Source organism: Delphinapterus leucas, chromosome X (assembly GCF_059928025.1).
Source record: "Delphinapterus leucas isolate spDelLeu-1000000601 "Yukka" chromosome X, BTC_Dleu_Yukka2, whole genome shotgun sequence".
Taxonomy (NCBI): domain Eukaryota; kingdom Metazoa; phylum Chordata; class Mammalia; order Artiodactyla; family Monodontidae; genus Delphinapterus; species Delphinapterus leucas.
This window is the reverse complement of record NC_143150.1, coordinates 2927476-2949153: the sequence shown is the minus strand read 5'-3', so window position 1 is coordinate 2949153 and position 21678 is coordinate 2927476. Positions and strand designations below refer to the sequence as shown.

The 21678-nt window shown below is 61.4% G+C and overlaps 3 protein-coding genes and 1 pseudogene across 3 annotated transcripts; 3 read left to right on the top strand and 1 right to left on the bottom strand.

Annotated features, from left to right (window-relative positions):
- On the bottom strand, positions 1–1172 carry LOC149744138 (melanoma-associated antigen 8-like). The gene has a single exon (XM_089904012.1). The coding sequence runs from the start codon at positions 1113–1115 to the stop codon at positions 267–269; it is 849 nt and encodes a 282-aa protein (XP_089760138.1). The 5' UTR covers positions 1116–1172; the 3' UTR covers positions 1–266.
- A 7469-nt stretch (positions 1173–8641) lies between these two features.
- Positions 8642–9549, top strand: LOC149744137 (melanoma-associated antigen 10-like). The gene has a single exon (XM_089904013.1). The coding sequence runs from the start codon at positions 8657–8659 to the stop codon at positions 9203–9205; it is 549 nt and encodes a 182-aa protein (XP_089760139.1). The 5' UTR covers positions 8642–8656; the 3' UTR covers positions 9206–9549.
- Positions 9550–13731: 4182 nt separating this feature from the next.
- Positions 13732–17663, top strand: LOC149744136 (paraneoplastic antigen Ma6E pseudogene; annotated as a pseudogene).
- A 184-nt stretch (positions 17664–17847) lies between these two features.
- Positions 17848–19831, top strand: LOC149744135 (heat shock transcription factor, X-linked-like). Its single transcript, XM_089903917.1, has 2 exons — positions 17848–18393; positions 19319–19831. Exons 1-2 carry the CDS (start codon positions 17848–17850, stop codon positions 19829–19831), a joined length of 1059 nt encoding a protein of 352 aa, XP_089760043.1.
- Positions 19832–21678: the final 1847 nt, after the last annotated feature.

Genomic DNA, 21678 nt, shown 5'->3' with positions numbered 1-21678 from the left:
CCCAACCTCTCTTACAAAACAGCAAAACTCTTGTTCTTGAACTGAATTAGTGCAAATACCTGTGGGATTAACGTCATACACAAAGTTAGACACTGAAGCTTGTTTAGTCTTCTATTCAAAGAACCAACATCTGAAAAATTCCTAAAGAAAACAGACATGGAAGTCCATGTCAACATACACAACAGGAACCCAAAATGCTGCACACCGGCTTCCCCCAACTCGCCCGGCTCTCACTGCTTAGAAGGCTGACCGCTCCCTCTTCAAACTCAGAGTGAAGGATCAGCCCCCCTTCCTGCCCCACGGGAGAAGCTGCTGGACGTGGGACTGGCTGCTGCTCTGGCTGAGGCTCCCTCTTCCTCATCGCTCACGCTCTCTGCAGACACGGATGGGAAGAACCTGGGATCCATGCTACTGATCCTGAGGAGATGCTGCAGGACCTGCCACTTGCTGGCCTCCGCGTAGGCCCGGGGACCCCACAGGAACTCGTAGCGGGCAGGGTCGCTGTGGGGCACCTGCCGGTACTTCAGGTAGCCCGTCCGCACCCACACTTCGGTGAGCAGCTCCCTCCCGCCACAAAACCCAAGGGTGCCTAGCATTCCCCACACCTCCTCCTCAGGGGCGCGGTCACCGAACAGGGTGACCATGGCCAGGACCAGCACAGGGAGGCTGGCCTCGGGCGTGCACTGCCAGTCGTGCAGCACTGCATCCCAGGTGAGGCCCAGGGTGGGGACCAGGACGTAGGTGCGCTCGCGGGGGTCCACCTGCTTCACGTCCACGCCAAACACCAGCTGCAGGCACTCGCAAACGAGGCGGAAGACCTCGGGGAAGTGGTCCCGATGCTCTCGGAGGAACGTACACAGCATCTCCGCCTCGGAGGTCGGCTCCCCGGTACGAAACTTGAGGAGCAGGAACGCCACCAGGTCAGCCATCAGCACAGCAAGTGCCTCGCGGGGCAAGGGCTCGCCATAGGCGGAGACGGAGGGGGCGCCAGGGGAGGCGGAGGACGAGGGGGATGCGGCCTCCTCCCCCGCAGCCCCCAGCAGCGGCGCCTCCACCGGACCCTGGGCCGGGACTGGGGCCTGAAGGTCGGCCTCAGGCTGGCGGAGCTCACTCATCTCGACCGGGGACCTGATCACTGGGGTCGAGCCGCCCACGGGAGTGTGGGCATGGGTGACAGGCGGGGACCTCATACCTGGGGAAGAGAGGGGGTGTGAGCGGCCTCGGCAGAGAAAGGCACCCTGGGCAGCTCTGACAAAGGCCACTTACAGGTCTCCTCTTAAAGGCTGCCCTCGGGCCTCACAGGGGCGCTCCTCCTGGGCGGCCTGTCCCCTGCCAACCTGAAGAAGGAAATGAGCGGGCTCCTCAGGGTGCAGCCAGCACAGCCCCAGGTTCTGGGGCTGACAGGGCAATGGGGGTGACTTGGGTGTTGTGGGGTGCCCTCTGTTCTGGGAGGGGGAGGCCCTGGGTACACACTCAGGGCACGCACCTCCCCTTGACTCCTGGCGCTGCCTGGGCCTCCTCTGCTCTGTGCCCTGAGGACACGGTCCTCAGACCTGGGCCTTCGCCTCCCGGTTCCTGGAGCCCCTGTAAGAGGAATGGAGGGCCGCACCTCTTGTGTAAACTGTGGCACAGCTCTGGGCCTCGGTGCTGGTAGGAGGATTGGGCCGGACTCTGTGAGGTGCCCCAGTTCTGAGTTCTGGGGTGGGTGGTCCCCTCGGGGCTCGCTCGTCGTGCTCACTCTTCCCCTTAAGGGCCTGGACCCTCCCCTTTGCAGGCCGGAGGAGAAACTCAGAACAGGACCCCGAATCTGAACAGAAAGCAGGGAGGGGGCCCCACAGGTGGCCGCACCTGCCCAGGGCCTCCCGAGGGTCCTAGGATGGAGAGATGCTGGGTCCTCACCTCCTCCTCACATCCTGCCTGGCCTCCCAGCGCTGACCACAGGGGCAGGTTTCTGTTGAGACCCCTGTTCCAGGGCTGGGGGTCTGCTCAGTCCTCCCTCGGGGTCCTGGGAGTCCACCCTCTGCGGACCTGAAGGCTCACCCCTCACACCAAACACCTGACCTCCTGAGGACCCCGACCCAGAGGTCAGGAAACATCTCATCTGCTGACCGTGCTCTGGCGCCTCCAAGGCCCCCGTGGAAGGGCAAAGGATCCCTCCCTGTGTTGGGGTCTAACGTCCTCAGTCCTTCCTTCCTCGCGTGCAGGCTGGACTCTGGGCAGGACCTGGGATTGTCCCGTCTGCCAGTGTGAGTCCCTGCTCCTTAAACCAGGTCTCCAGTCTCTCAGAGACCCTGACGTCAGGACGTCAGAACAGGCCTACCGTGCTCATCCCGCCCCGGGGCCTCCCACGGCCACCTGCAAGGGCAGTGATCTGGTGGGTCCCTTTTGTCCTCCCTCAGGGTCCCCTCAGTCCTGCCTAAGGGCCCTAACCATAGTCCACCAGGGACCTGACATTTTACCCTCTGCGCTCATGAGACCCCGCCCCTTATCCCAGGTCCCCAGCTTCTCTGAGACCCGGATGTCAGGGAGTGCTGCATGTGACGGCCCCCCAGGACCAACTCAGTTCTGGGATCCAGGTTGCCCTCAGTGCTCCCTCAGGGCCCTCAACTTGACTCCACATAAGACCTGGGACTCTCTCCTGTGCCCGCCTAGGATCCCGCCCCTTATACCCCCTCCCCAGCCTCTCTGAGACTCCGCCCTGTGCTCCCCCTCCCCAGCGTCTCTGAAACCCGGATGTCAGGAAGTGCTGCACGTGCTCATCCCGCCCTATGGCCTCCCAAGGGCAACTCTGTTTTGGGGTCCAGGCTCCCCTCAGTCCTCCCTCAGGGTCCTCACCTTGACTCCACGCAGGACCTGGGATTCTCTCCCGTACCCATCAGACACCCCGACCTTTATACCGCCTACCCAGCCTCTCTAAGACCCCGCCCTGTGCTCCCCCTCCCCAGCGTCTCTGAGACTCGGATGTCAGGAAGTGCTGCACGTGCTCATTCCGCCTTAAGGCCTCCCAGGGCCAACTCTGTTCTGGAGTCCAGGCCCCCCTCAGTCCTCCCTCAGGGCCGTCACCTTGACTCCACGCAGGACCTGGGATTCTCTCCCGTACCCATCAGACACCCCGACCTTTATACCGCCTACCCAGCCTCTCTGAGACCCCGCCCCGTGCTCCCCCTCCCCAGCACCTCTGAGACCCGGATGTCAGGAAGTGCTTCACGTGCTCATCTCGCCCTATGGCCTGCCAGGGCCAACTCTGTTCTGGGGTCCAGGCTCCCCCCAGTCCTCCTTCAGGGTGCTCACCTTGACTCAACGCAGGACCTGGGATTCTCTCCCATGCCCACCAGACACCCCCGCCCGTTATACGCCCTCCCCAGCGTCTCTGAAACCCGGATGTCTGAACGTGCTGCACTTGTTCATCCCGCCCTATGGTCTCCAAGGGCCAACTCTGTTCTAGGATCCAGGCTCCCCTCAGTCCACCCTCAGGGCGCTCACCTTGACTCAACACAGGACCTGGGATACTCTCCCGTGCTCACCAGACACCCCGACCCTTATACCGCCTCCCCAGCCTCTCTCAGACCCCGCCCCGTGCTCCCCTCCGCAGCGTCTCTGAGACCCGGAAGTCAGTAAGTACTGCACGTGCTCATCCCGCCCTATGGCCTCCCAGGGTCAACTCTGTTCTGGGGTCCAGGCTCCCCGCAGTCCTAGCTCAGGGCCCTCACCTAGACTCCACGGAGTACCTGGGATTCTCTCCCGTGCTCACCAGACACCCCGACCCTTATACCGCCTCCGCAGCCTATCTGAGACCCCGCCCCCTGTTCCCCCTCCGCAGCGTCTCTGAGACCCGGATGTCAGGAAGTGCTGCACGTGCTCATCCCGCCCTATGGCCTCCCAGGGCCAACTCTATTCTGGGGTCCAGGCTCCCCTCAGTCCTCCCTCAGGGTGCTCACCTTGACTCCGCGGAGGACCTGGGATTCTCTCCCGTGCCCACCAGAATCCCCGACCCTTATACCCCCTCCATAGCCTCTGTGAGAACCCGCCCTGTGCTCCCGCTCTGCAGCGTCTGTGAGACCCGGATGTCAGGAAGTGCTGCACGTGGTCATCCCACCCTATGGCCTCCCAGAGCCAACTCTTTCTGGGGTCCAGGCTCCCCTCAGTCCTCCTTCAGGGCCGTCACCTTGACTCAATGCAGGACCTGAGATTCTCTCCTGTGCTCACCAGACACCCCGACTCTTATACCTCCTCCCCAGGCTCTCTGAGACCCCGCCCCTTAGTTCCCTCCCCAGCGTCTCTGAGACCCGGATGTCAGGAAGTGCTGCACGTGCTCATCTCGCCCTATGGCCTCCCACGGCCAACTCTGTTCTGGGGTCCAGGCTCCCCTCAGTCCTCCCTCAGGGCCCTCACCTTGACTCCACAGAGGACCTCGTTTTCTCTCCCGTGCCCACCAGACACCCCGACCCTTATACCCACTCCCTAGCCTCTCTGAGACCCCGCCCCTTAGTCCCCTCCCCAGCGTCTCTGAGACCCAGATGTCAGGAAGTGCTGCACGTGCTCATCCCGCCCTATGGCCTCCCAGGGCTAACTCTGTTCTGGGGTCCAGGCTCCCGTCAGTCCTCCTTCAGGGTGCTCACCTTGACTCAACACAGGACCTGGGATTCTCTCCTGTGCTCACCAGACACGCTGACCCTTATACCGCCTCCCCAGGCTCTCTGAGACCCCGCCCCATGCTCCCCCTCCACAGCGTGTCTGAGACCCGGATGTCAGGAAGTGCTGCACGTGCTCTTTCTGCCCTATGGCCTCCCAGGGCCAACTCTGTTCTGGGGTCCAGGCTCCCCTCAGTCTTCCCTCAGGGCACTCACCTTGACTCCACGCAGGACCTGGATTTTCTCCTGTGCGCGCCTGAGACCCCGCCCCTTATACCCCCTCCCCAGCCTCTCTGAGACCCTGCCCCTTACACCCCCTCCCCAGCGTCTCTGAGACCCGGATGTCAGGAAGTGCTGCACGTGCTCATCCTGCCCTCTGGCCTCCCAGGACCAACTCTCTTCTGGGGTCCAGGCTCCCCTCAGTCCTCCCTCAGGGCCGTCACCTTGACTCCACGCAGGACCTGGGATACTCTCCCGTGCCCACCAGACACCCCGACCCTTATACCGCCTCCCCAGCCTCTCTGAGACCCTGCCCCGTGCTCCCCCTCCGCAGCGTGTCTGAGACCCGGATGTCTGGAAGTGCTGCACTTGTTCATCCCACCCTATGGTCTCCAAGAACCAACTCTATTCAGGGATCCAGGTTCCCCTCAGTCCTAGCTCAGTGCTCTCACCTTCACGCCAAGCAGGAACTGGATTCTCTCCTGTGCCCGCCTGAGACCCCGCCCCTTATAACCCCTCCCCAGCCTCTCTGAGACCCTACCCCTTACACCCTCTCCCCAGCGTCTCTGAGACCCGGATGTCAGGAAGTGCTGCGCGTGCTCATCCCGCCCTATGGCCTCCCACGGCCAACTCTGTTCTGGGGTCCAGGTTCCCCTCAGTCCGCCCTCAGGGCCCTCACCTTGACTCCAAGGAGGACCTGGGATTCTATACCTTGCTCACCAGACACCCCGACCCTTATACCGCCTCCCCAGCCTCTCTGAGACCCCACCCCGTGCTCCCCCTCCACAGCGTCTCTGAGACCCGGATGTCAGGAAGTGCTGCACGTGCTCATCCTGCCCTCTGGCCTCCCAGGACCAACTCGGTTCTGGGGTCCAGGCTCCCCTCAGTCCTCCTTCAGGGCCGTCACCTTGACTCCACGCAGGACCTGGGATTCTCTCCCGTGCCCACGAGACCCCCCGACCCTTATACCGCCTCCCCAGCCTCTCTGAGACCCCGCCCCATGCTCCCCCTCCGCAGTGTCTCTGAGACCCAGATGTCAGGAAGTGCTTCACGTGCTCATCTCGCCCTATGGCCTCCCACGGCCAACTCTGTTCTGGGGTCCAGGCTGCCACCAGTCCTCCCTCAGGGCGCTCACCTTGACTCAACGCAGGACCTGGGCTTCTCTCCCGTGCCCACGAGACACCCCGACCCTTATATCGCATCCTCAGCCTCTCTGAGACCCCGCCCCTTACACCCCCTCCCCATCGTTTGTGAGACCCGGATGTCAGGAAGTGCTGCACGTGTTCATCCCGCCCTGTGGTCTCCAAGGGCCACTTCTGTTCTGGGATCCAGGTTCCCCTCCTCCTCCCTCAGTGGTCTCACCTTGACTCCAAGCAGTAACTGGATTCTCTCCTGTGCCCGCCTGAGACCCCGCCCCTTACACCCCATCCCCAGCCTCTCTGAGACCGCGCCCCTTACACCCCCTCCCTAGAGTCTGAGACTGGGATGTCAGGAAGTGGTGGAGGTGCTCATCCCGCCCTATGTCCTCCCAGGGCCAACTCTGTTCTGGGGTTCAGGCTCCCCTCAGTTCTCCCTCAGGGCCCTCACCTTGACTGCACGCAGGACCTGGATTCTCTCCTGTGCCCGCCTGAGACCCCGCCCCTTACACCCCCTCCCCAGCGTCTCTGAGACCTGGATGTCAGGAAGTGCTGCATGTGCTCATCCCGCCGTATGGCTTCCAACGACCAACTCTGTTCTGGGACCCAGGCTCCCCTCAATCCTCCCTAAGTGCTCTCACCTTGACTCCACGCAGGACCTGGGATTCTCTCCTGTGCCCGCCTGAGACCCCGCCCCTTATACCCCTCCGTAGCCTCTATGAGACCCCGCCCTTTATACCCGCTCCGCAGTCTCTGTGAGACCCTGACCCTTATACCCTTCCCTGCCTTCAGCCCTGGGAGGCCCTGGGGCGGAATGAGCACTTGGCAGCGAGTCCTCACTTACGTATCCGGGTCTCAGAGAGGCTTAGGAACAGGTATAAGCGTCCGGTCTCAGGTGTGCTATGGCTAGAATCCCAGGTCCTGCGTGGAGTCAAGGTGAGGGGCTTGAGGGAGGACTGAGGAAAACGTGGACCCCAGAACAGAGTTGGCCCAGTGAGGTCATAGGGCGGGATGAACACATCAGCACTTCCTGACTTCCGGGTCTCAGAGAAGCTGGGGACCTGGGATAAGGGGCGGGGTCTCATGAGCGCAGAGGGTAAAATGTCAGGTCCCTGGTGGACTAAGGTTAGGGCCCTTAGGCAGGACTGAGGGGACCCTGAGGGAGGACAAAAGGGACCCACCAGATCACCGCCCTTGCAGGTGGCCGTGGGAGGCCCCGGGGCGGGATGAGCACGGTAGGCCTGTCCTGACGTCCTGACGTCAGGGTCTCTGAGAGACTGGAGACCTGGTATAAGGAGCAGGGACTCACACTGGCAGACGGGACAATCCCAGGTCCTGCCCAGAGTCCAGCCTGCACGCGAGGAAGGAAGGACTGAGGACGTTAGACCCCAACACAGGGAGGGATCCTTTGCCCTTCCGCGGGGGCCTTGGAGGCGCCAGAGCATGGTCAGCAGATGAGATGTTTCCTGACCTCTGGGTCGGGGTCCTCAGGAGGTCAGGTGTTTGGTGTGAGGGGTGAGCCTTCAGGTCCGCAGAGGGTGGACTCCCAGGACCCCGAGGGAGGACTGAGCAGATCCCCAGCCCTGGAACAGGGGCCTCAACAGAAACCTGCCCCTGTGGTCAGCGCTGGGAGGCCAGGCAGGATGTGAGGAGGAGGTGAGGACCCAGCATCTCTCCATCCTAGGACCCTTGGGAGGCCCTGGGCAGGTGCAGCCACCTGTGGGGCCCCCTCCCTGCTTTCTGTTCAGATTCGGGGTCCTGATCTGAGTTTCCCCTCAGGCCTGCAAAGGGGAGGGTCCAGGCCCTTAAGGGGAAGAGTGAGCACGACGAGCGAGCCCCGAGGGGACCACCCACCCCAGAACTCAGAACTGGGGTGACCTCACAGAGTCCGGCCCAATCCTCCTACCAGCACCGAGGCCCAGAGCTGTGCCACAGTTTACACAAGAGGTGCGGCCCTCCATTCCTCTTACAGGGGCTCCAGGAACCGGGAGGCGAAGGCCCAGGTCTGAGGACCGTGTCCTCAGGGCACAGAGCAGAGGAGGCCCAGGCAGCGCCAGGAGTCAAGGGGAGGTGTGTGCCCTGAGTGTGTACCCAGGGGCTCCCCCTCCCAGAACAGAGGGGACCCCACAACACCCAAGTCACCCCACCCCCCTGACAGCCCCAGAACCTGGGGCCGTGCTGGCTGCACCCTGAGGAGCCCCCTCACTTCCTTCTTCAGGTTGGCAGGGGACAGGCCGCCCAGGAGGAGCGCCCCTGTTAGGCCCGAGGGCAGCCTTTAAGAGGAGACCTGTAAGTGGCCTTTGTCAGAGCTGCCCAGGGTGCCTTTCTCTGCCGAGGCCGCTCACACCCGCTCTCTACCCCAGGTAAGAGGTCCCCTGCCCACACTCCCGTGGGCTGCCCGACCCCAGTGATCAGGCCCCTGGTCGAGATGAGTGAGCTCCGCCAGCCTGAGGCCGACCTTCAGGCCCCAGTCCCGGCCCAGGGTCCGGTGGAGGCGCCGCTGCTGGGGGCTGCGGGGGAGGAGGCCGCATCCCGCTCGTCCTCCGCCTCCCCTGGCGCCCCCTCCGTCTCCGCCTATGCCGAGCCCTTGCCCCGCGAGGCACTTGCTGTGCCGATGGCTGACCTGGTGGCGTTGCTGCTCGTGTATCGCCGCCGACCTCCGAGGCAGAGATGCTGAGTATGGTCCTCCGGGAGCATCGGGACCACTTCCCCGAGGTCTTCAGCCACGCTTGCGAGTGCCTGCAGCTGGCGTTTGGCTTGGACGTGAAGGAGGTGGACTCCCGCGAGCGCACCTACGTCCTGGTCCCCACCCTGGGCCTCACCTGGGATGCAGTGCTGAGCGACGGGCAGTGCACGCCCGAGGCCGGCCTCCTGGTGCTGGTCCTGGGCGTGATCACGCTGTTCGGTGACCACGCCCCTGAGGAGGAGGTGTGGGGAGTGCTCGGCAACATGGGGGTGTGTGCCGGGAGGGAGCCCTGCATCTATGGGGAGCCCAGGGAGCTGCTCACCAAAGTGTGGGTGCAGGAGGGCTACCTGGAGTACCGGCAGGTGCCCCAGAGCGACCCTGCCCGCTACGAGTTCCTGTGGGGTGCCCGGGCCTACGCGGAGACCAGCAAGTGGCAGGTCCTGGAGCATCTGCTCAGGGTCAGTATCTTGGATCCCAGGTCCTTCCCATCCCTGTGTGCAGAGGGTGTGAGCGACGAGGAAGAGGGAGCCTGAGCCAGAGCAGCAGCCAGGCTCCTTCCAGGCCCAAGTTCACTGGTAGCAAGTGAGGCTGGTCCTTCACTCTGAGTTTGAAGAGGGAGCGGTCGAGTTTCCAAGTAGTGAGGGCCCCTGCGAGTGGGGGGAACATGGTGTGTCGCATCTTTGGGTTCCTGTCGTGTAAGATGACATGGAATATCATCTGTGTTTTCTTTAGGAAGTTTTCAAATATTGTTCCATTTGAAAGAAGGCTTAATAAGCTTCAGTATCTAAGTTTGCAAATGACATTAATCACACATGTATTTGCACTAATTCAGTTCAACGACAAGAGTTTTGCAATTGTGTAAAACAAATTGTAGGATTCCCATATTGTTCGGTGATGGTGAACAAGATAACATGGCATTGGAATAGGAATTTACTTGGAAATGTGAAAGTAAATAGCACTACAACTGGAGGCCACCACGTTGTTCCTCGGGACACCTCGTCGTCCGCTCAGTGGTGGGTGCCCTGCTGTGGGACTTTCCTGTTCCAGCCAGAGGGCAGGGCCAGGCCCCAAGCATGTGGGCCAGAGGGGGAGTGGCTGACCTGAGGGAGCGGGCATGGCTGGCGCCCATCTTCCTGGCGAGACACCACCCGCAGGGCCCTGAGGAAGGGAGACTGTGGGGGGATGGAGGGCCGCCGGGTGGGGTGTAGCGGAGGCACCTTTTTGAGGACCCTGGGGGGCGCCGGGACCCGTGGGCTCCGGTGGCCGTTAGAAGTTCCTCTGTGTGTTGTTATGCCCTCTGTTCAATGGTTTCAGTCAATGTTTCTCTTTAATAAATTTCCCTGAACGTTTCCTCTGAGTCTGGCCTCTGCTGTGGGCAATGGAGGGAAAGGGCTGCTGCGGGTGAGGGCGTGGGTCCAGAGTGCGATTCCTGCTCAGCACCCATGGGACACTTCTCCAGGGAGAGGGTAAGGTAGGCACTTTGCAGACCCAGACCTCATGAGGGTTTTTCTTCCAGTTCATAGGTGAACTGTAAAGTTTTAGCGAAAACTGATAATTGCCTAAAAAGGCAGTAGAGAAGTTAAAATGTAAATGAAAACCTTGATTATCTCAGCAGGAAAAAGGGAACATAGGAGCAACAATAGATGGACAGACACTGCTATGGACTGAATATTTGTAAACCTCTCCCCCTCATTCACCTGTTAAATTCTAACCCCCAAAGGGATGGGATTTGGAGGTGGGGCCCTGGGAAGTGATTAGCCCATGAGGGGGGAGCCCTCATGAATGATTACCTCCCTTATAAAAGAGGCCCCAGACGGCTGCCTCATTCTTTTGTGCCATGTGAGAAGATGGCTAGTTGATACAACTAGACAAGAAATCAGTCCATATGAAGAAGAGCTTTATTACTATTATTTATTACTCAGTTGTACAAAGGAACGAAACTGGGTCATTTGTAGATGCGTGGATGGATCTAGAGACCGTCATACAGAGTGAAGGAAGTCAGAAAGAGAGAAACAAATATCGTGTATTAATGCACATATGTGGAACCTAGATAAATGGTACAGATGAACCGGTTTGCAGGGCAGAAATAGAGACACAGACGTAGAGCACAAACATATGGGCACCAAGGTGAGAAAATGGTGGGGGCGGGCGGGGGGTGTGATGAATTGGGAGATTGGGATTGACAAATGTACACTAATATGTATAAAATGGGTAACTCATAAGAACCTGCTGTATAAAAAAATACATAAAATAAAATTCAAAAATTAAAACAAACCAAAGAAATAAGAATAGGTTTATGACATTATCAATCACAGTAGAAAACCACCTGTGAAGACAAATGGACGTACTTGCCACAATGGGCTCTGCATCGCCAAGTTTGCTCCCCCAACTCCGCAGCCTTGCAGGGAGGCCTTCCTATTGGTGGAAGGCCAATGGGCGTGTCTTTTGCTTCCGGAGGCGCCAAGCCTTGGGACCTCAGGCCCTCAGTGCGCATGGCTACTGCTGCTTCCGTAGCAAAGCGCCTCCTCACGTGCTCTTCTGATCCAACCACTTTCCCTGTAAAGCGACGTCTAGAACTTTCTCCCTCATCTTCCTGGGGCTTCCGGGAACACCCGGAAACCACGTGGCGTTCGCACAGAGTGCCTGGGACAGTCGGCTGCACAGTTCCCGGCTGCTCGGCTGAGACGAGCTCTTCAGCCCCTCGTGAGCGGGACTACGGAGCCATCCACAGGGTCAGAGCAAGTCAGGAGACAGGCGGGGGCTTTGCCGGGGGTTGGACTCCGCAGGTACCGGGGGCCCTGGGAAGGAGTGGAGGTCGGGGGAGGGCTACGGGCTGCTCGGTTGGGAGTGGGGGAGCGGCGGCAGAGGGTAGCGGGCTGAAGGGGGCTGAGGGAAGGGTCCCCCAGTGAGCGGGTCAGAGGGGAGGACCGCTGGCTTCCGGGGTGGCTGGTGGGGGGCGTTCTGGAGTCGGGGTGCAGAGGGTGGGGCTAATGGCTAAGCGTGGGGTGGGGGCCGGAGCGGAGGGCTTCCTGCCGGTCGGGTGGGGCCGGCTTTGGGGGCCAGAGGAGAGGACGACTGGCTGCGGGGGTGGGGAGGACGGCCCGGGCGGGCCCCACCCCCGGGGCCGAGACCGGAGGGGAGGGCTAACGGCTGCTGCGTGTGGCGGGAGGAAGGGGGAGCTACTCCTGGCTGAGGCGGGGGTCGATGGGGAGGACTCCCGGGCGCGGGTGCGGTAGGCGTTAGGGAAGTTCCCGCTGGGGCGGGGCGTGGGGTGGGGGGGGCGGGCGCTCGTGGCAGTTAGGGGGCTCCAGCTCCCGGGTGGGCGGGGGCAAGACGGGTGGGCTGTGCGTCTGGGGTACGAGAAGCGAGAGCCTCCGGCGCTGAGTGTGCTCGGGGGAGGACTCCCCGGTGTGGGGAGGTGAGAGAGGCAGTCTGACCTGTATGCATGGCGGGGCGCCCGGCTTCCAGGGCCCAGAGCGGAGCGCCACCAGCTGGTGGGTGGGGGAGGGTGTATGGAGGGGATGTAGTGCGAGGGGCCGGGGAGGAGCCGCCTGGCCACGGGGCGCGTAAGTGATGCTGAGAGGGGGAGGCGCTGGGGCTGCTGTGATCTGGTGGAGGCTGTTGGCCATGGCAGATGGATTTGTGGGGGTCCAGGGAGGGGCTCTGGCCCACTGCATTAGGCATCGAGAGCTTCAGGTCGCCTCTGTCCGGGTGGCACAGGAATTGCAGAGGTGGGTGGGCAGGGCAAGGCCCTGGCCTCCGCACAGAGTACGCAGATTCTTTACGAGGGTGCTTTGCACATTCACCCGGACACGCCATACCAGAGTTGTAAAAAAGTCTCCATAAATTTAGCAGTATTGCAAGTTTACATGATAGGTTTTCTCATCACGGGGGAATTCTATTTGATGGTACTAATGATAATATATCTTCAAATATTGGGAAACCCATGGATCAAAGAAAAAATCACAGAGGGACTTAGAAAATATTTCAACGTGAATACTAAAAAAGCACAACTTACCAAAATTAGTGGGAGGCAGCAAAAAGCGACAGGAGGAAACTGTATTCCCCTAAATGCTTCTGTTAGAAAAGAGTCAGGACATAAATTCAGTGAGCTAACAGTCCATTTAGAGATGCTAGAAGAAGAGCAAAGGAAACATAAAATGAAGTAATAAGAGAGCTAAGAGAGGAAATCAGTGATAGAAAGCAAATTATGGACACGATGAACAAAGCCATGCGCTTCTTTCAAAAGAGCAAGGAAACCGAGAAAGTCCTAGAACGATGAATCACGGAAAAATAGAAAGAACGCTGATCACCAATATGAGGAATGAAAGAGGGCCAACGTTACGGATCAGATGTACATTAACAAAGAAGATATAGGGGAATATTATGGGATATTATGGAAATGTTTATGCTAACAAATTGGAAGACTTGAAACATTCCTTGGGAAAAAGGCAGCTTCCTAAAACTGAGGCCAGAAATGTAGAAAAGGTGACGAGCCTTCTATCTGTCTTTTTTTAAAACGTTATTTTATTTTATTTTATTTTATTATTGTTTCTTGAGTCGTACGCAACAAGTGCTCTTTTGTTATTATTTTTAAATTTTATTTTTACTTTTGGCTGCGTTGGGTCTTTGTTGCTGCGCGCGGGCTTTCTCTAGGTGCAGCGAGCGGCGGCTACTCTTCGTTGCGGTGCGCAGGCCTCTCATTACGGTGGCTTCTCTTGTTGCAGAGCACGGGCTCCAGGCATGTGGGCTTCAGTAGTTGTGTCACGTGGACTCAGTAGTTGTGGCTCGTGGGCTCTAGAGCGCTGGGTCAGTGGTTGCGGCGCGCGGGGTTAGTGGCTCCGCGGCTTGTGGGATCTTCCCGGACCAGGGATCGAACCTGTGTCCCCTGCACTGACAGGTGGATTCTTACCCACTGCGCCACCAGGGAAGTCCCTAGCCTTCTATCCTGTAAATAAATGGAATTTATTTAAAAAGTTTCCTAAAGTCAAACAAACCAAACAGGGCAGGGAGGTGCTCCAGGCTGCTGCTGTGAGGGGCACTAGGGTGGTCTGTGTGGCACAAACATGATCCTCTCCTCTTTGCACCCACAGGCCGATTCCCACACTTCAACAGCCTGTGCACACCTGTTTGATCGCTTCCCCCCACCCTCAGGTCCTCGAAGATGGCGACGGCTCTGGCGGTATTGCGGGACTGGTGCAGGTCGATGGGCGTGAACGCTCAGCGATCTCTGCTCATCCTGGGAATCCCAGATGACTGCAAAGACCAGGAATTCCAGGAGGCTGTGCAGGCTGCCCTGCGTTCCCTGGGCAGGTACCGAGTGCTGGGCAAGGTCTACAGAAAGGAGCTGGGGTCGAGTGTTGCCCTGGTCGAGTTTGCTGAGTGTTTAAATCGAAGCTTGCTCCCCCGCCAAATACCAGGCAAGGGAGGGCCCTGGACTGTGGTCTGCCTGCCCCAGCCCCCTGATGCTGATTCACAGGATAGACCCAATGTCCCTGCGCAGCCCCAGAGACAAGCAGTGGTTGGCAGGGCAGGTGAGGCAGGAACTGCAGGTCACTCAGGAACTGCAGGGGAGGAGGAAGCTGCAGGGGAGGCGGGAGTCGCAGGTGTGGAGGGAGACAGAGGTGAGGAGGAAGCCTTAGGTGAGGAGGGAGCTGAAGGTGAGGAGGGAGCTGAAGGTGAGGAGGGAGGTGCAGGTGAGGAGGGAGGTGCAGGTGAGGAGGGAGCTGCAGGTGAGGAGGGAGCTGAAGGTGAGGCGGGAGCTGCAGGTGAGGAGGGAGCTGAAGGTGAGGGAGGTGCAGGTGAGGATGGAGGTGCAGGTGAGGAGGGAGCTGCAGGTGAGGCAGGAGATGCAGGTGAGGAAGGAGCTGCAGGTGACGAGGGAGCTGCAGGTGAGGCAGGAGATTCAGGTGAGGAAGGAGCTGCAGGTGAGGAGGGAGCCTCAGGTGAGGCAGGAGCTACAGGTGGGGAAAGATCTGAGGGTCGAGCAGGAGCTGAAGGTGAAGCAGGAGTGTCAGATGAGGAAGGAGCTGCAGGTGACGACGGAACCTCAGGTGAGGCAGGAGTTGCAGGTGAGGCAGGAGCTGCAGGTGAGGAAGGAGCTGCAGGTGAAGCCAGAGATGAAGGTGAAGCAGGAGCTGAGTCAGATGAGGAAGGAGCTGCAGGTGCGGAAGGAGCTGAGGGTGAAGCAGGAGCTGAGGGTGAAGCAGGAGCTGAAGGTGAAGCAGGAGCTGAGTCAGATGAGGAAGGAGCTGCAGGTTACAGAAATGTTGCAGGCGTGGCAGGACTTCTGAGTATGGCAGGACCCACAGGCCAGGCAATGACTGCGCCTGAGGAAGCAGTTGTGACAGTGGCAGGCGCCATGGGTGAGGCAGGGCCCGGGACCCAGCAGTGGAGGCAGGCCCTGCAGCCCGTGCTACACGGCATGGGCTACCAGGAGCTGGGAACCTTCTCTGGGATGGAAGAGCCGGGCCACGGGGAAGAGTCCTCTGAGAGCTGGCTGGAGCAGGCCAACGACATGCTGCACCTGTGGCGCCACGTGTCTGAGAGGGAGAGGAGGAGGAGGCTGGTGGAGAGCTTGCGCGGCCCCGCGCTGGACCTCCTGCGCGGCCTCCTGGCGGAAGATCCCGAGCTGGCTGCCCAGGACTGCCTGGCCGCGCTGGTGCAGGTGTTTGGGAACAAGGACCCCCGGGGGAGTGCTCGGCTGAAGTTCGTGACCTGTGCCCAGCGGCCCCAGGAGACTCTCTCTGCGTACGTGAGGCGCCTGGAAGGCCTGCTGCAGTCGGCCCTGGAGAAGGGGGCCATCCACCCGGCCATGGCGGACCAGGCGCGCGCCCGGCAGGTGCTGATGCGGGCCCGGCTGCACGACACGCTCCGGGACACGCTGAGGACGATGCGGCTGAGGAGGAGGCCTCCCGGCTTTGCGGGGATGCTGCGGCTCATCCAGAAGACCGAGGCCTGGGAGGCCGGCCCGGCTAGCAGGGAGCACTTCCCAGGGCAGGAAGAGGCCCGTGTGGACGTTGGAGTCCTGGCAGCAGCCGCCCAGGCCGCCGCGGCCCATGAGGCCATCACCGCAGGTACCACTGCACATGGCACCAAGGCCTCCCCGGCCGGTGAAGATGCCACCGCCCAGGCCGCCCGTTCCAAGGAAGGGAGCGCCGAGGACCACCCGGCACGTGAGGAGGCCAGTGCGGCAGTTGCCGGCACTGCCAAGGCTGGCGAGGCGGCCCCTGAAGAACATGGTGCCGCCAGGGCAGCCCCTGGCCCTGGGGAGAGCAGCAAGGCGTCCGCGGCCACTCAGGAAGATGGAAGTGCTGCCGCCCCTGCGGGCCTAGGTCAGGCAGTTCCCTCAGATGCCCCCAGAGTCCCCATGTCTGGCCTTTTGGGCAGTGCTTCCCCAGTGGCCCCAGGAGGTCCTGGCTGGGAGCCAGAGGGCCTCGCCCAGGCAGGAGGCCAGGAGGCCGAGGAGAGCCCCGAGGAGGGGCTCAAGCCCATCCCAAAAGAGCCGGGAAATGAGGACGGGGCTGCAGAGATGAGCCCCCCGGGGTCCACCTCGGGCCAGTAGGCTCAGCAGGTCCCAGGGCCCCCAGGCTTGCAGGCAGGGGGAGGGAAGGCCTGGCAGCCTACTGGCCCCATATTAGGGGCTACTCAAGGTGCCTGGGCCTCCTTCCTGGGAGGGCACCCCTATTCATCATCCCCTGGGGCAGGTTGCTCCCTGTACTGGCAAGCCCAAATGTGTCCCTCTAGGCCCCAGAGGGACCCAGGTGTCAAGGAACCCCCCAGCCCCCGCTCCCCTCCCCCCAACACACACACCCTAGCCATCGCCCCCCCGCAGAGCCCTGAGGTACGCCACGTGCCAGCCAAGGCTCTGGTCTCTGTGGGCCAGTGTCGTGAGCTCAACGTGTGCTTTCTGGGCATAGATTCAGGCCCAGCGCTGCCTGTTGTTGTGGAAATGTGCATGTGTTCCCCTCTGAGCAGTTCCCCCAAACCCTGCGCGGCGTGGAGACCCCGAGCCCAGTCCCAGGAGCTGGCGGGAAGGACGGGATGGACGAGGTCACAGCCAGTGCCCAGCCCAGGACCTGGGATCCCACCTGGGACCTTGGGAAGGAAGACCTTGACCGTGGCTGCAGGAGGTCTGCGGGAGGCCCCCCAGGGCTTGTGTTCTGCTGGGCCACCCCGTTGTTCCTCGGGACTCCACGTCCCTGGCTCGGTGGCGCGCGCCCTGCTGTGGGACTGTCCTGTGGCCGCCATAGGGCAGGGCCGGGCCCCGGGCATGTGGGCCAGAAATGGAGGGTCTGCCCTGGGGGGAGCGGGCATGGCCGGCGCCCATCTTCCTGGCGAGAGGCCACCCGCGGGGCCCTCAGGAAGGGAGACTGTGGGGAGACGGAGGGCCGCCGGGTGGGGTGTAGCGGAGGCACCTTTTGGAGGACCCTGGGGGGGGGCCGGGACCCGTGGGCTCCGGTGGCCGTTAGAAGTTCCTCTGTGTGTTGTTATGCCCTCTGTTCAATGGTTTCAGTCAATGTTTCTGTTTAATAAATTTCCCTGAACGTTTCATCTGAGTCTGGCCTCTGCTGTGGGCAATGGAGGGAAAGGGCTGCTGCGGGTGAGGGCGGGGGTCCAGAGTCAGATTCCTGCTCAGCACCCATGGGACACCTCTCCAGGGAGAGGGTAAGGTAGGCACTTTGCAGACCCAGACCTCATGAGGGTTTTTCTTCTAGTTCATAGTTGAATTGTAAAGTTTTAGCGCCCTTGACCGTGGGCCGTATCTCGGACGATGCTCGTGCTTGAAATCATGGGTGCTGTGCACGGCCCGGAAGGCCAGGGGACACACAGGAGGACCTCTGACCTCGTGGGTCACACGTGGGTCCGTGCACGTCTGCCTGGCCCGGGGGCTCTGGGACCAGAAGGCCGTGCCCGGTTTGCACGAGCGCTCGGCCTGTGGCTCTGCACCCGTGCACGAGTGTCTTCGTGCCCCCTGCGATGACGGGCGTGAAGCAGGAGGCTGACATGCTGACGGGCCTGCCCTTTATGATGTCACTTGCTGGCTGGGCTGTGATGTCACCCCCGAGCAACCGGAGCACTTCTGTGAGGGGCTGAGCGGGAGTGTGAGCCCAGGGTGCTGCCGGCCGCGCTGCACTGTCCCGTTTACGTGGCGGAGGGACACGCCGCGCTCCGCATGGCTGCGGACCAGAAGGGCCCCGCCGCGGACAGGGCGCCCGGCTTCGGCGAGGCGCCTCTTCCTCCCGACACAGCGGCTCCGGCCCTCGGCTCAGGGAGCTGCACCCCCCAGTCCCTCGCCCTGGACCAGCCCGTGCCCGCGGGGCACCCCGACCTCAGGCTGCTGCCTGGAGAAGCCGCTTTCCAGGATTTGACGGAAGAGCCTTTGTTGAAAAGGCCTCGCACCGCCTGCGAGGCCGTGTGGGAAGGCAGCCTGCTCTTCCACCCCTTTCCCAGGAAGCTGTGGACGATCGTCAACAGCAGTCGCTTTGCGTCCATTTGGTGGAATGAGGACGGGACTTGCATAGGCATCAACAGGCCGCTGTTTCAAAAGGAGGTTTTGGACAGGGACGGCCTAGACAAGGTGTTCAAGACAGAATGTATGAAGAGCTTCATCCGCCAGCTTAACCGCTACGGATTCAGCAAAGTGCACCAGGACATGCACACGTCCCTCTGCGTGACCAACCTGTCCACGAAGGAGCGGCCCGCCCACGTCCTGAGCGAGGTAAGGAGGGCGGGGGACGGCGGGGGAGGAGCCCTCTCCAGGGGCTGAGCCGCTGGGCCCTGGGGTGGGGGGCGGGTGCCAACCCCCGGGCCGCCTGGGACGGCGGCAGGCGTGTCGGGAGAGCTTCCTTTAAAGGTGGTACTTGGGGACCTGCGTGACAGCCGGAGCTGGCAGTGCCGCGCGCTGTGTTGGGACGTTGTTATGGGGGGACCCGAAGCGTTCTCAGCACAGGGACGTCACTCCTCTCCCTCCTCCTTTTCCCTTTGGTGTGTCTGTGTGAGGTGATGCGTGTGAACTGGACCCCCTGTGGTGATCATTTCACAGCACACGCGGGCAAGGCGTCATCCTGTACTCCTGACACGTGGGCAGTGCCGCTCGTGCCTGACACGCAGTCACACCGGGGGACAAGAGGACACTGCTGCAATGCTGGCCCTTCCCGTCCTCCTGCTCGGGGACAGTGGCCCGCCGGGGGGAGGGGGGAGGTCTGTGTGCCCCCTTGACTCCCATAGCTCCAGAGCATCACCTGAGTGGGGGCGCAGGTCCCTTCCTGGGAAGCAGTCAGCGTCCCTGGTCTGGCCCCTGGAGGCGCTGGCCAGGGGGCGATTCGGACACTTCCTTAGAAAGCTACCGAACCTTGTTGCAGTCTCGTACCTGCAAACGCCACGTCCCCTTTCGTGGGCCTTGTGCTCATACTAAGGGGCCACGTTCAGTCCTTTTCCAAGGGCGAGAGGTGATGGTGAGTGAGCGAGTCTCGGGGATGTAAACGCTGGGGCCCAGCGTCCTGCTGGGACCGGGTCCCGCTTTCTGCAAAGAGGCCTTGGGTCGGCTGGGGGAGGGCGCCCAGGGGCCCAGCCAGGCGGCTGCTGCTTGCGAGCAGCTCTTTTGTGACTCGGGGTTTCCTTTCCTCTCTCAACTGCGACCTCAGTTACACTTCTACCACAGTCCCCTGTTCCAGAGAGACTGCCCGCACCTCCTGGTGAGGATGCAGCCGAGAGTGCACACTAAACCAGCATCCGGGCAGGTGGACGGCGAGCCGGCAGCCCCGGGGCACCGCCCGGCGCCCAGCGCCGCGGAGCCGCAGCACGGCCTCCCACCGTATCCTGAGCACATCCAGGGGACCCCGAGCTACCCGCAACTCGATCATGCCTCCGCCCTGGCCAGGACTGACTCTGTCGCTCGGGCCCCTCCTCAGACAGCAGCCGAGCCCCCCGCACCGCATCCCAGCGCGCAGGTTCTGGTCCCTCTAGTCCCTGTCCTGGCAGAGGTGGCCCAGCCAGCCGAGGTCCCCTGGCTCTGCTGCGCCTGGCCTCCCGCCCAGATGAGTCCTCCCTGGCCCGTGCCGGGCCTGGCCGCCGCACCCCCGCAAGTCCTCAGCCTGCCCCCCCAGCGCAGCTCCCGGGGGCCGCGCTTTTGCCTCTTGCGCACCCTGGATGCCTGAGGTGGCCGCCAGGCCTGCCGCCTCCCTGACCTTGATCCATCGGCCGCTGAGCCACTTCTACCATCGCTGCGTGGGCTCCCGCTCTTTCCTGGAATACCCGGCCCCTCCAGGCAGGCCCACAGAGGACCCTGACCAGGCAGACCCTGCAGACACACGGAGGTGGTGACGCGGCCAGAACCTTGCAGGGCAATAAAGAGCACAGGGACTTGAGAGCGATGTTCCACCCAACACGTGTTTGGCGCCTCCGTCCTGGGCGTGGCTGAGCAGTTGAGTCCCCTCAGCAGGAAACGATGACGGGTGTCAGCCCACCCCCGGCACAGTGCGGGCACCTAGCAGACACCTGGAGAAGCCCCTCAGACGCCCTGTGTCCACTCACTAGAAAGACACTTGAAGGGCTGGACAAACACAAGGAAGGCCCTGGCACCCGCGGCTTCACAGTTGCGGGGGCATCGTGTCCAGCAGGGTCTCGATTTGACAGATGAGAAGAGCTCAGGCCTCCCCTGGTCAGAGGCCTGAAAAGAGCCCTTACTGTCCTGAGACGCACAGGTGTGGAGGTGACGGTCCCTGGCAGGGGCCTGCGGGTGTTCAGTTTGGGGGTGCTCTCTGGTGTCTGGACAGCAGGATTGAGGTTTGCTTTTCACTGCGGGTCCTGCGTCTGGAGACATTTTCCTGGTTCTCTTTTCCTTGCCTTTCAAGCTAAACCCTTCAAGGGCGCCATGCTCCACCACCCTCTGGGCGCTGGGGTGTCGAGCTTATACCGTGAGTCCTTGTGGTCAGTGCCCAGTGGTGTGTACAGAGCACTGAAGGCCAGGGCGCACCCCCAGCTCACAGCTGCTGCCTCCACGTGTGGGGGATGGGCTGGGGGACCTGGCCAGGACTCTGTGGCTGTCACAGCGATAGGGCAACATCCTCTCCCAAACACTGCTAAGGAGGGGGCGGGGAGCGGGAATTGCCTGGAGTTCCAGGGGTTAGGACTCTATGCTTTCACTTCGGTGGCCCGGGTTCAATCCCTGGTCGGGGATCTAAGATCCCCCAAGCCTTGTGGGGTGGCCAAAAACACAGAAAAGAAAAAAAAAGGTGGGTTGGGGGAGGACGGGAAGTAGACCCAAGGTACCAGGAATGATCCAAGCACCAGCAGCCAGAGGAGCCCCGGGTCTGCCCGGGTGATGGGTGGTCCCGTCTGCCGCTCCCGTCTGTCACAATGCCACAGCTAGTGCACGTCAGGGGGGTCTCTTGAGCAGCCCAACAGCAGTGCCCCAAATGAACGATGCAGAAATGGACAGAAGGGACGGAAGAAACCGGTCTACAATAGAAGTGGGAGACTTCGGTCCCCCCTGTGATGGATTCAAATGGATCCCCCAGCTCCCACCCCAATCATTAAGTCCACCTGTTGCAGTGCTAATCTCAAGGTGCATGTATTTGGAGATAGCACCCTTGGGGAAGTCAGTAAGGTTAAATGAGGTCACAAGGGTGGGACCCTAGTCCGACAAGAGCGGTGTCCTTTGGAAAAGAGGAAGAGACAGCGAAGATCTCCCTCCCGCCCTCCCTCCCTCAGCCTCTCTTCCACCCTCCCAACCTCCCTCCCTCTCTCTCCCTCCGTCCCTCTCTCTCTCCATCCCTCCCTCCCCCTCTGCCCCCCTCTCCCCGCTCCCTCTCTCTCTCTCTCCCCCTACCTTCCTCCCCCTCTCTCTTTCCCTCCCTCGCCCCCCCTTTATCTCTCTCCCTCCCTCCCCCTCTCTCCCTCCTTCCCTGCTCCTTATCTCTCTCTCCCTTCCCTGTCTCTCCCTCCCTCCTCTCTTCTCTCTTGCCCTCCTTCCCTCCCCCTTCCCCTCTCTCTCTCTCCCTTC

Bases quoted from the DNA above. Each gene is read 5' to 3' on its own strand.
- LOC149744138 (XM_089904012.1), bottom strand. From the start codon at position 1,115: ATGAGTGAGCTCCGCCAGCCTGAGGCCGACCTTCAGGCCCCAGTCCCG.
- LOC149744137 (XM_089904013.1), top strand. From the start codon at position 8,657: ATGCTGAGTATGGTCCTCCGGGAGCATCGGGACCACTTCCCCGAGGTC.
- LOC149744135 (XM_089903917.1), top strand. From the start codon at position 17,848: ATGGCTGCGGACCAGAAGGGCCCCGCCGCGGACAGGGCGCCCGGCTTC. The intron at 18,394-19,318 runs GTAAGGAGGGCG...CTGCGACCTCAG, and splicing joins CCGCCCACGTCCTGAGCGAG to TTACACTTCTACCACAGTCC.